At 41.6% G+C, this 15,104-nt stretch overlaps 2 protein-coding genes and 1 long non-coding RNA gene across 8 annotated transcripts in view; 2 read left to right on the plus strand and 1 right to left on the minus strand.

Moving 5' to 3' along the window:
• The window catches only part of AKAP9 (A-kinase anchoring protein 9), a 105,739-nt gene extending 104,854 nt beyond the window's left edge, over positions 1 to 885 (plus strand). For all 6 annotated transcript variants that reach the window (XM_077174763.1, XM_077174775.1, XM_077174777.1 and 3 more), the window contains one exon: positions 297 to 885. In XM_077174763.1, the coding sequence (XP_077030878.1) occupies positions 297 to 340 (44 nt within the window). In that variant the 3' untranslated portion in view covers positions 341 to 885. The remainder of the gene's footprint in view (positions 1 to 296) is intronic.
• Positions 886 to 1,280: 395 nt separating this feature from the next.
• CYP51A1 (cytochrome P450 family 51 subfamily A member 1) lies at positions 1,281 to 12,790 on the minus strand. The gene is made up of 10 exons (XM_054634000.2): positions 12,510 to 12,790; positions 11,538 to 11,636; positions 10,385 to 10,561; positions 6,804 to 6,930; positions 5,685 to 5,859; positions 5,387 to 5,506; positions 4,719 to 4,914; positions 4,066 to 4,161; positions 3,011 to 3,179; positions 1,281 to 2,352 (listed from the first exon to the last, which is right to left on the minus strand). The coding sequence occupies exons 1-10, from the start codon at positions 12,681 to 12,683 to the stop codon at positions 2,174 to 2,176; spliced, it is 1,512 nt and encodes a 503-aa protein (XP_054489975.1). The 5' UTR covers positions 12,684 to 12,790; the 3' UTR covers positions 1,281 to 2,173.
• A 94-nt stretch (positions 12,791 to 12,884) lies between these two features.
• Positions 12,885 to 15,091, plus strand: LOC143693517 (uncharacterized). The gene is made up of 3 exons (XR_013181261.1): positions 12,885 to 13,034; positions 14,263 to 14,413; positions 14,747 to 15,091. It is a non-coding gene; the product is annotated as an uncharacterized LOC143693517 (long non-coding RNA).
• Positions 15,092 to 15,104: the final 13 nt, after the last annotated feature.

Raw genomic sequence — 15,104 nt, forward strand, 5'->3', positions numbered from 1 at the left:
TTGATTACAGAAGTTACAGTCAATTTGCCCCATAGATGATGACAATTTTTGTACTGAAAGAGGAATACATCAAGAAAATTGTCAGAACAATGGGATGAAATTTATCAAACTTGAGTTTTGAAGTTCTTGTGTTTGTCTTCCCCATCATTTGGGAAAGTTTTGTTCTTAAAAGATTTGATCTTTAAAAGTCCCAATTCTATGATTTCCTGTGTAAAATCTTTCATGATTATTCAGCTGAATGAATGTATGTACTTGTTCCAAGTAATCCTGATGACATTTTTTTCTCCATCTTACAGGTTCGACTTCATACACTCAGTTGCACATGGGTATAAGAAGATAATAATACCCTTCAACATCTCCATCACTGGCAGTGATGCTAACAGATTGCCTTCTGTAAATCTGTGCTCTTTCTGTGCTTTTGTATAATGTGTATATTGTGGGACCAATATGAACACAGCTATACGATTGTATACAGTTCCATCCTGGCACACCCACAGAGACTGGGATTTATGGATGTAGGCACTTTGTGTTCATGGGAAAAAAAAAAATCTGAACAAAAAAAAATCCCCAAACAAACCCCCCAGCCATTAAATTACATGTATATTTGTGGAATGCTAATTTAAATGATTAACTTATGAAGTGTGTATTTATCAAAAGGGTGCGAAGATGAAACTTGTGTATTAATTAAATTGAGCTACATTCAGCAAAGTTTACTTGCACTTTTTCTGGCAAGGCTACTGAAGTTACATTGACTCTCGTAATATTTGCTACTGGCAGTGCAGACAGAATATCACTTGTAGAGACCTATTTTTGTAATGGTAGAAGTTTTGAATTTTATGGGTATTTTGTCAAAGTACTGAAATAAACATGACTTCATGCTTCTAAGTGTGTTGAAGAACCGCTCCCTTATTCACATGGAACAGGTTGCTCCTGCCCGAGTTCCTCCTGCTTGTAGTGACTGCAGCTAGACTTTCTACAGATTCCAAAGTGCTGCTGTCAGAGAGAGGGACAGGGACAAGCCTGGCTTCTGCAGACCCTGGTCACATCTGACAGGGCTGGGAGGGAAGAGCCTGTGCTCCCTCACCTGCCGTGACTGATACAAACACAAGGTTTTAGAACAGTTACACTGAATTTAGACCAGGAATGACAAGACAAAACCCTAGTTACATAGAGCACTGCTGAAGGGAGCACTGCCCACTCCAAGAGAGAGTTACAAATTTACTGACGAAACCTTTTCAAAAAGAAGTAAAGAATTGAGCATGGAAAACTTCCCCAAGAGGTTTGTTTACAAATTTAATTCAAAATTCCCATGAGCCAGAGCTCATTACCATTTATCATAAGCATTCTTGAACCAAACACCATTTAGCAATCCTGCATGAGTCATTACAAACCCAGACAACATTCAGCTATTTCACCTTTTTACACACAAACATGTTATTTACAAAATTCATGTTGTTCATATCTTCATATTCTTACTCTTACACTTGACATCAAGCTTCCAGAGATCACCACTTTCAATTTTTTTTGAGAATTACTTGTTTCTTTCTGAACATAAGCATTTTACAACTACTTCAAGTTAGACAGTTAAATGGCTCATTCTTGAAATGACTTACCTGTGAACACTTTGAACTCTGCCTACCACTTAGCTGCACAGTAATGTTTTCTTAAATCAGCCAAGACCATCATTCACTTGGAACAGGATCATAAATGCCAAAGGAAGGGCACCACCAAGTACAGTCCCCTGTGGTGCCTGTTCCCAGATGGGTTTGCTGAAATTGGGTACAGAGGCAAGGTAGGCTGCCTTGCCCCTTGGTTGTCTGGGGAAAGTAATCTTCAATTATTTTTCAAAAGGAAGGAGTTCCAGTTGTAGAAATTACTTTTTTCTTCATTAGGATGATCTGGCATGCACCTTAAAAGTGTTACATCAATAGAAAAGACGCTTTTGCTTAAAAAATGCAATGAGAAAATTGTAGAACAAGCAATTATACACAGCAGCAGTAAACAGTGTGGGCAAACAAAACAAATGTAAAACTTCAATTGCAGAAGTTTTGCTACTGTTGCTTTCCTAACAGTAGATTCATCAGCTTTCATCTGCCACTTATCCTGTCACAATTTTATTCAGAAGTCTGTTAGTTCACACAACTTTTAAAAAGTAAGGTTTTAGCGCCAGAGTTTACAGTGACCGCCTCTTGTATCTGATAACAGGGTTGTTAGGTGTGTGTATCATTGTTGTATAATTTATAGTTGGAAAATAGTCATTGATGAGATCAAATTCATACAAACGAAGCAAAGTAGACCAAATAGTCTTAATTTGAACATAAGCGAAGTTTTCTCCAATGCAGCGATGACGGCCTAAAAAGAGAGCCATAAAATGCAGTTAGAATATTTTATTGGATCGCCTTTGACAATCAGAAAACTTCAGAAGTTTTATGCAGACAGTAGTTGCCCCTTTCTCAACAATCTGAGGCTCTGATGTTTCACATACCCCATTCTATAATTCCACCCAGGTCTTATTTTTCCAAGTTGTCAATGCATTAAGCAGATGAGTAAGTGGAATGAGGGTGTGCTGTTCTGTCCCCACTAGACAGCATTAATTTATGTATCAGGAAAGAAGCATTTGCATACAGAAATGAGATCAGCTCTAACTCCATCACAGCAGTATTTGCAAACTGTTCTGAAAGTTGGGACTGCAGACTTTTTCTCTGCCTTCAACTGAACTTGTGTTACCAGGTTTGTCCTTGACTTGAAAAGATGTGAGTCAAGCATCACTCAGGCTAACCTGAAGGTGTTTTGATAACTGCTGTGAGAGATACATACACCTATGACTAATGCAGAACTATTAACTTTTTTCTTTTAATAGCACCTTCAGAGTAAGAAAACTTTCAGGCAAAAACAGGGAAAAAACCAAATCTATCCTCAGATGCTGCAGTGTGGAGAGGTGCTGTAGGAGATAGTTGGTGTGAGCCACCTCAGCACAACCTCACACAAGGTGCTGCATTCTCTTACTCACCAGCACCAAATGGAATGTATGTAAACTTCTCTCCAGCTGCTGGGTTATCTTGGAGGTATCTGTCAGGCTTGAAGTCCAGAGCATCATTCCAGGAGTCTCTGAGTCTGTGATTAACGGTGGGAGATACACACACTTGATGGCCAGGGGGAATATTGTATCCAGCAATAGTCTACAAGAGAAGAGACAAGACCCCACATGACAAAATGTCTCCATTTTTCTTTTTAAAATGTTACCTGAAGTGTTATATCATGACGCTTTTAATTTCAAGAGTTTTTGGCCAAGTGCATTTAAAATTACTGCAACCCAACACTTCCTCTCATACTTGAACAGGACACAGTGCTCAAGTAGTTGCAGGAACCTTCCAGCTGTTTTAGTAAGGCTGACAGTTCTGCAGAAGGAGGTTTTTAAAAAAAAAAAAGAAAGAATGAAATTAAAATTTATTGAAAGCCTTTGACATTGAAGGGACATGGTTAAAAAAATATTTGAATTTTGACATGGTATTGTACAAACAAACAGCAAGTTTTCTTTCAGATTTACCTAGCTTATTTTAAAAGCAAGCCAAATTTTTCTATTACAGCAATTTAAAGTACCTGGCAAACAAAAAAATGGTGGCACCAAACTAAGCTCAAATAAGACTGGTAACTACAAAACTACTGGTTTTGCTGAAAGAAAACAGCACATGGCTGTTGCTAGATCCCAGAGCTGCTCTTCTCCAGGTGGAACAATCCCTGTTCCCTCAGCCTCTCACCACCAGTGCTGCAGCCCCCTCCCAGCCAGGTAGCCCTCTGCTTGTTTCACTTCATCAGTCTTTTGCTTGCTGGGGGCTGCAGGGGTCTGAAACTGGACACAATTCCAAATGAAGGTAAAAAAAATAGCAAGTTCAAGCTATTAATTGCTTTCCTAACTCAACATTGGCTTTGCTACCGTGGACAGAACCCCAGAATGCCATCAGCTTTCCTCCCTGCCAACAAACACAGCTCACTTCTGTTTCCTTCTGCCAGGTGAGACCTAGCCTGTGCTGCTGCAGTGAAATAAGCTCCAAAAAGTGTCCTCACCTGAGGAGTTCTGGCCATTCTCATCATGGTCATTATAGGAGGTCTAAGCCTTAAAGTTTCTTTTAGACAGCGATCCAACAAACTGAGATCCTTGAGCTGAAAATAGAGAGAAAATGATGTACCAAAATTTAGCCAAGTTTATTCAACACAAGCAAAATGCTATTTTATACCATTCAAAAAACATAAAATAGTGAAGAGTAAGCAGTTTATATTTACATGGCTACATTGATTATTTCTTTTCCATTTGATTCAATTAAGAAGGAAAAAATCACTGACTGGTGCAATCAAATACAACTACTGTCTTAGTGATTTGTCTCTTTAGTATTTTCTGTTGCCTAATTAAAGAACAAAGCCACACTGCATTGCTTTCCTCAGTGAAAATATGAGGATCTTCTACAGAAGTGTCATTTATTAAATAAACATAGGAATGACAATTTCCCCAATGAACACTGATTAAAAAAACAGTATCAAGCTGAAAATTTACTTGGACAGGAAGAGAAGAGGAAATGAACTGGCAAACAGCATTATCAGAGAATGACTGTGCCAATTATTATTTCAACACAAAAGCATATGACTGTATTTCAGGTCCAATGAGCTTTTAATTTTTTTTAAATAAGCATCTAAAAGTATGAAAATACCCCTCAGGACTCTACCTGATCATAAGTTAAGGGTGGCAAGTCCTCTCCACAGACTGCTTTCTGTTCTGCATAGCACTGCTCCTGCAGGGCTCTGTCCCTGGCGAGGAAGAAGCCGAGCCAGGCGCTGGTGGTGGAGGAGGTGTGCTGCCCTGCCAGCAGCAGCCCAATCAGCATCCCCGCGATCTCATCGTCCGTCAGCGCGCGCCCGTCCCTGCAGAGAACGGAACCACGCTGGAGCTTCATCTGGTCACATCCCACTATTTAGCATTGCTATTTATACAGCAGCAGTTACAATGTCTTCTAACTGACTCCTTACTCCTACTCTTTTATTGCCTACCCTAAACAAAGAGGCAAATGATCTAAGAGTAAGGAGAAGGGAGAACAAAGGGAGAGAGACTCTTTAGGAGCCTTGAAGAAAATCATTCACCTCAACAGCCAGCAAAGAGAAAGGAAGCAACCTCAGTCATCACCTCATGACCATCAATGTAAATCTCAAAAATCTGAATAACCATTGACAACTGAAGTTTTAAACCTGTTTTTAAGAATACAACTAGGACAAATTGCATGCAACAAAACCAATTCAGAACACATGGGAGTGTTTCTTGGGTTGTGGTAGACAGTTCTAACTAAAGAGCTCAAAGTTAAAGTAAATCTTCAACCAAGTCTTTAAACTCTTGGCTTACTTGTATGAAGCATCAAGTAGAGTTTGGAGCATGTCATCCTCCTTTTTCTCAGACTTTCGACGTTTCTGGATAACCTTGTAGAAAATATTCTTTATTTCTCTGTGTGCTCGATCTCGTCGTCTGCGATTCAAAACACTTCCATTAGCAACTTTACACAACGTAACACAAAATGCTTATGAGCATTTATTGGGATGTCTAGAATAGCTTACAAAGAAGAAGTGGTGGGGATGGAGGGCAATCCAAACAACAATGATGTTTAGATAAATGCTTAAGTTGTTTCCTCTGTCAGTGCTGGTACCTGAAGCTCGGCAGAGGCAGCCAGCCTGGCAGGAGCCAGGCAGCGTGAGTGAAACCCCCGTCCAGGTCGGCGTACAGCTGAGCCACCTTCTCGTCCAGCAAGCCTCGGATCTCCTTCCCATGTAAGCAATGACTTGCTGTCAGAATGATCAGTTCTGAAAGGGCTTCAAACAGGTCTGAGGAAAGGTTTGAAAAACATTACTGAAATGTGGCTGATCAGATGTCTCTTTGAACAACTCTTTAATTAGATCATGGATACCTTTTTTCTAAGGTATGTCTTTCTAGAATTTTTTCTAGCAGAGTTAGTAATTCTTCCAAAGCAAGCCATGCATCACAAGCTCAATCCTTAATAAATATAAGTGAAGTCATACGAAATTTAACCTTGAAATCCAAATCCATAGGAAACCATAATTAATTTTGCTGCCCACTTAATTATTTTTATATAGTAGTCCTTAGACACTTAAATATTAATTTATATATTACCGTATTATGAACTAAGGTTACATATAAATCATATACATTCAAAATAATTCAATATATTAAAATGTGAAATTATTATATATTATTTATGCATTCAAATACAAGTATGTATGTTTAAAGAATATTTGACACTATTATGCAACTGTGAGCTTGCAATGATGATGACGGGCAAGTTGGGAATGAGGGAAAATAACAACTTCACTTCAGTCACTTAATGTAACCATATCACCTTCTAAGATGCAGTTTTTCACTGCAGAAACTCCCAGAGCCAAGACCTTCTGCACAGGCTCTCTAGGAAGTCAGAGCTGCAGCTTTTCCCAGGGACTAGGAAGTGGTTACACTGAGCTGACTGATACCATCCAAAACAAGCAAAATGGGTGCACTGTGAGCTGACTAGGAAAGCAAAAGTGACATAGTCCTTTCATCCCTTTCAGTGATTTTCTGAACAGCTTTATTCTCCAATAGTCTTACATTTGATTTTTAAAAATCTGTATTTTCTTTCTTCTGATATTCACTATCCTTTTACCTTTGTAATATTTAATTTCTTTTATATTGCAGTACATCTTTTACAAAAATATACTGCATTGGCCTTAAGTACTTCCCAGAAAACTGGAGGAAAAATGCATTTGATCCTGCTTACTTTTCTCTCCACATTCTCCCCATGCTTTGAAGTACTCCTTTGTTTCTTCTTCAATCACAGATACATGCTGTCTAAACTGGGCAATGTTTAGCCCAGTTTTAAGCATCTTCTTCTGTTCCAAAAATATCTAAAAAAACCAAGAAAGAATAAGCAATCAGTACAAGGATCATCATATTAATGTGATTAAAACTTATTAGAATTTCTACTTAAGAACATCCAAAAGTAAATAGGGATTATGATTAGGATTGCAGGGTACAGCAGATACTCAGTTTTTACTAATACGTAATACTCTGTTTTTCACTTCTTTGTCTTTGAAGCAATAGTTCAAAACATTCAAGTAAAGTAATAGCTCAAAGAAGCTATTCTTTTCTTCCTGCAAAAGAAGTTCTCTCTTTTGCAGTAGTCAAACAAAAAAATTATTTTAGTATCTTAATTAAGCTTTATCCCTGAAGATACTAAATGCATGCAAAGTTGAACTATGAAATGCCCTTTAGATATATAATCACAAATATAACCAGCCCCATTTTTGCAAAGTCTGGATTTAGCCTGTGTCCCTCACCTTCTCTCCCTCTCCTGTGTTCTCTCAGGCAGAAGGTCCCTGAATTAGAGATGACCCTTTCTTTTACAGAGCCCTCTCATCTCACTGCCCAGGAAGTCAGACAGGCAGGAGGCAAACTGCTTCCTAGGAAAATAGTGAGTTTCACACCCTTCTCACCTCTCTTCTTTTTCTATGTATAGGTTCACAGCTAACAAACCTACCAGTGAAAAACCCTTTGTTACATGAGAACCATTCAATGTCATTGAGATGACATTGACTCAGAAAATTATTTATTTGATTTTTATGCCCTAATTATGAATGAGGCATCTGCCCTATAGCTCTGCACTGTACCATGAGTAATACACCAAAAACTGTCTTCCCACCAAAGGCTCTGCATGTATGATACAGAACAAAAGGCATTAAGAGAAAAGCTACTTCCCAGAAGCTTCTGTTTTGAGAATGCAGTGAGGACCCCAGCAGTGTGTCAGAGAGCACACATGCCACAGAGCAAAGAGACAAGCACATTTTCCCTTGCAGCATGCTAGCCACTCTCCAGCTTGATGGAGACAGGAATAGCACATAGGAGTGAACACATCCTGTGCAATTTCAGTGCCTCCCAACAAAAAACTATCTGCAAGAGGCTTGGAGGGAGAAGAGAGTGAATATGAGTTGATGTATTGACCATGGATATTAACAATTACCAGAATCACTGGTAAGTAAGCAAGTTGCTCATTCTGAAAAATAAGGGATGGTTCTTCCAAACACATGACTGAAAGTCACAGGATTAATAGATAGCAGCTTAAGCAGAGAAAAAGGGGTCTCAAAAGAAACTTCAGGATGACCCATCAATTGTAGAATGCCAACAAAATTTTCCATGGCTCTCTAAATGCCTTCCTATTAGATGTCTGAAATGAAATTGTGGTGGTAACACTGTGCAAAAAAACCAAAACGGCTTACCTCTAGCAGAATGCATTCTGGCCACAACTGGCTGTGCTACCTCCAGCTTCATAGAGGGAAACTAGAGATAATCAGTGTCAGAGATAATTTAAAGGTCAATAGCAAACTCCCTGCATCTCTTCACTGTGGAAAAGGAGTAATTTTTGTGGGGAAAAATGATTTTTTTGAGGAACCTGAATCTGCAGAGATAATAGGAAAGAAGTCCTTCTGGTAGAAAAGTATGGATTAAGGAGACCATATCCACAGATACCCAAGGCTTACTGAGTAATATGGTTCATCTCTTGACTAAAGCAGAAATCAAGTGCACTCTAGGGAAAAAGAAAGCCTAGGGTGATGTAGAAAAATACCTAATTTCAGAAAAAAACAACAAAAAGCTGTGTATGGTGGGCCAATGAGGTAGGCCTTAATCGTCCCTAGGTGCCTGAAGTACATGATGGTAGAGAAACGCCCATTTCCAAGGAGCTTACAGAAAATTCTATAAAACTGATGGATGAGATTAGATCACATCAAAGAGCTAGCTCTTGCATGAAGACAGACATTCAAATCCATCCACAAATGAAGAGCATGAAAGCAGAAGTCAAACCATCTGTAACAAGTGGGTAAACTTTCACAGAATTAAGGACAAACCATGACCTTTACGTTTCAAGCAGACATCCCATGACAGTCAGAATCCACAAAACAAGAACAACACAGTGAAAATCTGGCTAGCTTAGCAGCCTGATTCACAGATACTCTTCTGAAACAAGTATATACCAGAGAAGAACATGAGATGTACTGCAGAGAATTGTGCATCCTCCACACTCCAGCAGCTGCAAAAGTGATTCACAACTCCATCCCTGACTTTTTGAGGAAGACCTCTGACTATGTAAACTGGTAGAAACAAGTCTGTTAGAATGGCCCCACTCAAGGAAGAGATCTCCTAGGACACAAGAAATGATCTCCTTGTTATCCAGGCTGCAGTCCTGTTGGCTCTCATAGGGATGAGGAGCTATGCAAATCCATCAAGTGGCAAAGAACCTACCACCTAACCAACCAATTCCCTTCAAACTGCTATCCACAATTTAGTACTTCTGACCAAGGAGGAGACAACCAATTTCTCCTTTACCTACTTAGAAAGTAGCAAGTTGCAGGTAGTTAGCTGTGTATGAGATTTCCAAAAGAACAGGGCATGGACAACATGCTTATTCTGTGGATCGTGGCAAAATGCCAGTGCAGAGGCACAGAGAGTAGTGATTACTGCCCCTAAGCCACATCATTAATAGGGCAACAATCACAGCACGTAGGCAGGGATGAATGAAGAGATATGCTAAGGAGGAAAATAAATTGATGGTCACAGAAACTAGTCAAATGACTGGCATTCATGCTAACAAAATGAGGCCGGAATTGAAGATCCAAAAATAAAGTATATCACAGTGCTGTTTCTTCCACCCAACTACTCTGCTATATAACATGCACTGAACAGTGCCAGTGGAGCAAGTGTGGCCACAGAAAAGTTGGCTTCTGCAGTCTGAGAGTCTGACATGACAGAGGCCACCCTCACAAACAAGAAAGCAGCCAATGCTTAGCTTAGATACAATGCCACGTGATACAGCCCCTGAGCTCCCATGCAGACTGCATTCTGCAAACATACACAGAATGAGTTCTGTCTGAGCAAAACAAAGCTTATGGTTCAAACTGTTAAATTATTACTCCCATGTCTAGATGATTTGGAATGGTATAAATATAAAGTTATCACTCTTAGGGCTTTCTCAGAAGAAAGACCTGAAGTTGCTTGGAAGGAAAATGAGCTGCAGGCAGTGGCATGCTGCAAGGGAAGAAATAAGTGACTGACTGGTTTTTCCTTTGTGGTGAGATTAGATGGTGTCAAAAACAAAAGATAACATCCAGAGTGACAAACAGCCAGGTGGTAAACAAAGCAATCTGAACATACCAGATTATCCACACCAGATTATCCTGCTTACCTACTGCAATATGTACAGATCATACAAACAAACACAACCCCAGCACACAGAGCCAAGAGCTCAGGGCTGCCCACTCAGCACTGAAGCTGCCCTGCTTTTCTCCTGATGGAACTGAAAATACAAACCGCGTTGGGGACGTCGTAGGCGACGCCCCTGCCGAAGACGGGCGTGGTGAGCCGCGAGTACACATCCTCCGCGTTCAGATCCTCGTTCTTGCTGTTGAAGAGCAGCGCAGCAGCATCACTGCCCAGCAGGTATGTGAATGTCTTGCCAACCATAGTGAAGCTGAACACGGGTCCATACTAAGAGAGAGAATAAACAAAAAAACTATTTATTTGAAATAAGAACAAAAATCATTAAATCCCTATCCGTATAATCTTTCATAAATTAATTTTTCTCTTAAGAAGTATCCAGACATTTAATAAAGATAAATATATTTTGAACCACATTTAAATTCATTCTCTATGTACACGCTAGTGATATCTAATGTTATAATGAACACATGCGAGCGTGCACATTTTAAAACCATTTATTTTAGAAAACATTAATAAAAGATCAGTCACACACAAAAAAAAACCTAGCAGAGATATTGCAGCATATATTGACCCCAGTAATCTACAAACACTGTCTCAAAAAATTATGGATTTATGGATAGATAATTAGGGGCAAATATGATTTTGAAGTTTAAAAGTCATCTCTAGTCATCTCTAGCATCTTCATGCATCACATTCAGTTTTCTCTAAACTAACCAAGCTAAGGTTTAAGCTTATAACTCTAGTTTTAGACAATGTGAAACAGCTTGATAAAATTTAATTTAATTGAAATTAAGGCTCTACTGATTTAGTTAATTCCTTCTGGGCTGTTACAGTATAAAAACTACTGAGGTTTTATGCACCAGCTCTTTTAACATCAGAGAGGCCCACAGCGGTAGTCAGCTACATTCCAACTCGGTCACAGATTGGTAAAGAATATGAGTAAAGGTTACCAATTATAGTAAGAAATAATTTCATGCAAATGACTTTTTAATTAACTTGTGATTCAGCTATGAGTATTACCCAAACGTACAAGCATATTTGTGATGTGAATCACGAGAGCTCAGAAAACACTACTGCTACATATAGAGATCTGAAGATTGCAGAGCCTACCGTGCACACTCCATTCTATATTTGAGATGGTAAATGAGAATAAATTGATTTTAAACAGGCTCCAGACAGAGAACTTAATAGATACACAAAACTATGTTTGCGTATGCTCAGCCAATCCTGTGGGAAAACGTACCTTGTCATAAGCATTTTCCAAAAATTCAATGGGACTCTTTCCAAATGCAATTGCATGACCAAGGAAAGGGATGCCTGATGAAATATAAGGTGGGTAGTTCTGTAGAAGAAAGAGAAAAATAAGCACTGAATTTTCTTCAGAGATCCTCACAGAGTCATGAACTAACAGAATATCCTGAGCTGGAAGGGACTCACAAAGATCGAACTCCAAATCCTGGCACTGCACGGGACCATCCACAAGGGTGACAGCATGTCCGTGACAGAGTTGTCCGAACGCTTCTCGAACTCTGCCAGGCTTGGTGCTCTGACCACTCTTCTGGCATGTGCCAGTGCCCAGGAGTAATCAAATCACGTCCATTTACATAAAAACTAACCACAGAGGAAGTTTTACATATATTTGTTTAAACTCTTTTGTGAAAAGGGCAACTTCAAAAAAATATTCAGTTGTTTAGATAGAGCTATATTTTAAAGCAGCAAAGGTTAAAATAATGTTAATATGATTACGATTCTTCCTACACTGCCTCTGAATGTGAAGCACAAAGATACTGCAACAAAAAAGGCAGCAACCAGAAACGAAACAGTGCTGGAGGATTTGCTAAACAGCCCCTCAAAAGCACCTTCATACATTAGCGCTGTGTTTCATGCTTCAGCGGGCACTTTCTCTTAAGCTCCATCGATGAAACAGCGCCGGGAACGCCCCAGGGTTCCGCCAGCCGCGAGTGCCTCTGCCCCCCGCGGTACAGAGCAGCCCGGTGAGGGCGAAGCGGGCCGGCTGCCCCACGGCGCGGCTGCTGGGAACGCCGCCCGCCCGCCGGACCCACTCCCTCAGGCCGGGCTTTCAGCGCTGCTTGTCCCGCGCTCCCGAGGGCTGTCCCGGGGCTGCTCCCGACGGCTGTCCCGGGGCTGCAGCGGCCGCCCGGCTCCCCCAGCCCGCGGGCACCGTCCCTGCTGCGCCGCCGCTCGCCGCGCTCACCTTCTGGTCGGAGCTGAGGTGTCGCCGGTAGCCGAGCTGGAACAGGTAGCCGAGGCTGAGCGCGAAGGCGGAGGCGGCCAGCACCAGGGAGAGGGGGTTACCGACGGCCACCCGCTCCAGCAGGGACCCGCCGACCTCCATGAGGTTCAGCATCTTCTCGGCGCCCGCCGCCATCGGCCGTGGCTCCGCGGGGCAGGGCAGGGCGGCGCGGTGGGCCGGGCTGGTGCGAGCCCGTGCGGCGGCTCCCGGCGCTGGGCTGATCTCTGCCCATGTGACGATTGCCGGCGCCGCAGCCAATCCGCGGCCGCGCCGCGCGGCGTGACGGCATCGCCCGGGCTGCGGCGCGCGCCATTGGCGGGCGGCGGGCGGCGGGCGGGGACCGCACCGGACCGGGCCGGGCGCCTCAGGGCCCGGCCCCCTCAGGGCTTCGGCCCCGCGGCGCTTGGCGTCTGGGTGTTTGAAACGCTGGGTGTCTTCGAACACCCGGACAACGCGGTTCTCCTGCGGGAAATTATGCCTATGACGGTGAGCCGTGCCTCGGGCATCACTGCCGGCGCCCCCGCTGACAGCCCAGGACGCTGGTTTGTAAGACTGCACAGCGCCCGGAGAACGAGGACCGCTTATTTGTGTTTAATTCCGGATGCGCCAAATGTTTGATGTCAGAAAACCCGCGTGTTGTTTTTGAAATGAGTTTCCACTGAGATGTGAGGGATTAAGATCAAAAAGTGCACAAAGCTGCGTTTGGAAACAGAGACCTCATCACAGCTGAGGTCAGCTTGTTGTCCACGTACAGTTTTTGTATTAAACGGGAATGTATCTTAATGCATTTACGGAAAATTCTGGTTTGGGTAGGTCTTTTCGAGGCGGTATTTTTTCATCCACTGAGTCCAGTCAGTTTCTAAAGTTTAAATGTGTACATCTGGGAAATCTAGCAGGAATTACATACAATGAGACATTTCAACAGGGTACAGTTGCAAAGATTATCTTTGCTTTTAAATAAATTTTTGCAAAGTTCAGAAACATAAATTCCCTACTAAATCTGAAAGAAACTATTTGTTGTCATCAGTTCTGAGTACTTTTATCAACTGGAAAAGGTGCACAGGCAGAAGCATAAGCTTGTTACTGAATGAATATTCTTGTAGGTTTTTAAAACATGTAATATCCTGTGGCAAACCCTGTATCAACGTCTCACATGTGCTGAGTATTACTAGATGAGTGGAGGTAGCAGTGAATGTTTGTGAATGCTGAGAAGTGCATGGAATCAATGTTGAGTATCTTCAAACTCTTCATGTCACCTATGGGATCTAGTAAAGTTTTCAGTTTGTTGCCTGCAGTCTCTGAAGTTTCAACACTTTTCAGGGCCAAAGGAAATTCTTCAGTGCTGTAGTGATTGAGAGAGAGTTCCTTCATATTTACAAGCCTTGACAATTCTTCCAGGGAACATAAGAGCTATCACTGGTTGTTACTGACATTCTGCTCTGTCAATTTATGAAGGACATTTTTGGTGGAATAGTGTCAGTCTATTTCTTCCAAGGGAGAGGATTTCCAGATTAATTACCTATATATGAATATAGGTTTTGCTTAATTTTTATGTAATTACTAATTATATTTAAATTTATATAGAATAGTAATTTTGTATATTATTTTTATATCTTTACCCTATAGTAGTAACAAGGTAAAGCAGAGCTTTTGCAAACATTTTTGCAAACAAAAATGTACGTTGTTGCTGTTGAACCTGTATTTCTTTTTTCAGTCAACAGCCCAGCTTCAAACTGCATCCAGCTGTAAGCTGACAATGGTTGGGAAACTCCCACCTCCCTGGAGCAATTGTTCCCTGCCCCAAGCAGCAGCAGGACATCACCCCAGGACCAAAGGCTTCCCTCTTGAACAAGCTGCTCACTGGGGTCAGTATTTCCACTTGGTAAAATCCTGCCTATTTTTCATAGTTTTCTCAGTTACTCTCTTGCCTTACAGGGCCTGGCTGAGTGTTCTACTCAAATCTTTGCTTTTGGCAAAGCTGTACAGGTTCTTGCTTTTTAAGAATGTGCTTGTTAGATGGACTGTAGGTGGTGAGCTGGGCATCTCATGTTTACAAAGGCACAAGTGTCAGCTTTGCCCATCTTGCAGCTCATTTTCATTGGGTTTTTTTTGGTAGTGATATGAGGGTTCTTACTAATGGTCTGTCTCAGTGGTGTTGAATTTCTCTCTGTTCCCATTTTTTGTTTCCCTGCTTCCAGATGAAAGGAGAGCACACACCTGCCTTGCCCCAGCAGGGCAGTGCACGCTCCTGTGTAACCAGGTGCCAGAAGCCTCTGGACTGCAGAGTTGGGCTCTTGCTGCTCAGTGGCTCCACTGATGTGCAACATCTGCAAACCTCTGTCCTGCCAAAATGAAGAGTTTCCAGTTTACCTGGTAAATTCCTGAGCAGTTTCCAAAGTGTTCTACCTTAATTTAGAGTCATGGGACTCTTCTCTGGTCCTCTCTGATGCTCTTCTTACATACCTTACAAAGATGAGCCTGTTACAAACTACTGCCCTTTGGTAATAACACCTGCTTGGTGTAACATTTGATGGCACCTTCATGCTGGCTATAAAA

Source organism: Agelaius phoeniceus, chromosome 1 (assembly GCF_051311805.1).
Source record: "Agelaius phoeniceus isolate bAgePho1 chromosome 1, bAgePho1.hap1, whole genome shotgun sequence".
NCBI lineage: Eukaryota > Metazoa > Chordata > Aves > Passeriformes > Icteridae > Agelaius > Agelaius phoeniceus.

Excerpts from the sequence above, each read along its gene's own strand:
- CYP51A1 (XM_054634000.2), bottom strand. The coding sequence starts at position 12,683 with ATGGCGGCGGGCGCCGAGAAGATGCTGAACCTCATGGAGGTCGGCGGG. Across the intron at positions 11,637-12,509 it reads ACCTCAGCTCCGACCAGAAG|AACTACCCACCTTATATTTC; the intron begins GTGAGCGCGGCG and ends TTTCTTCTACAG. Across the intron at positions 10,562-11,537 it reads TGGAAAATGCTTATGACAAG|TATGGACCCGTGTTCAGCTT; the intron begins GTACGTTTTCCC and ends TCTCTCTCTTAG.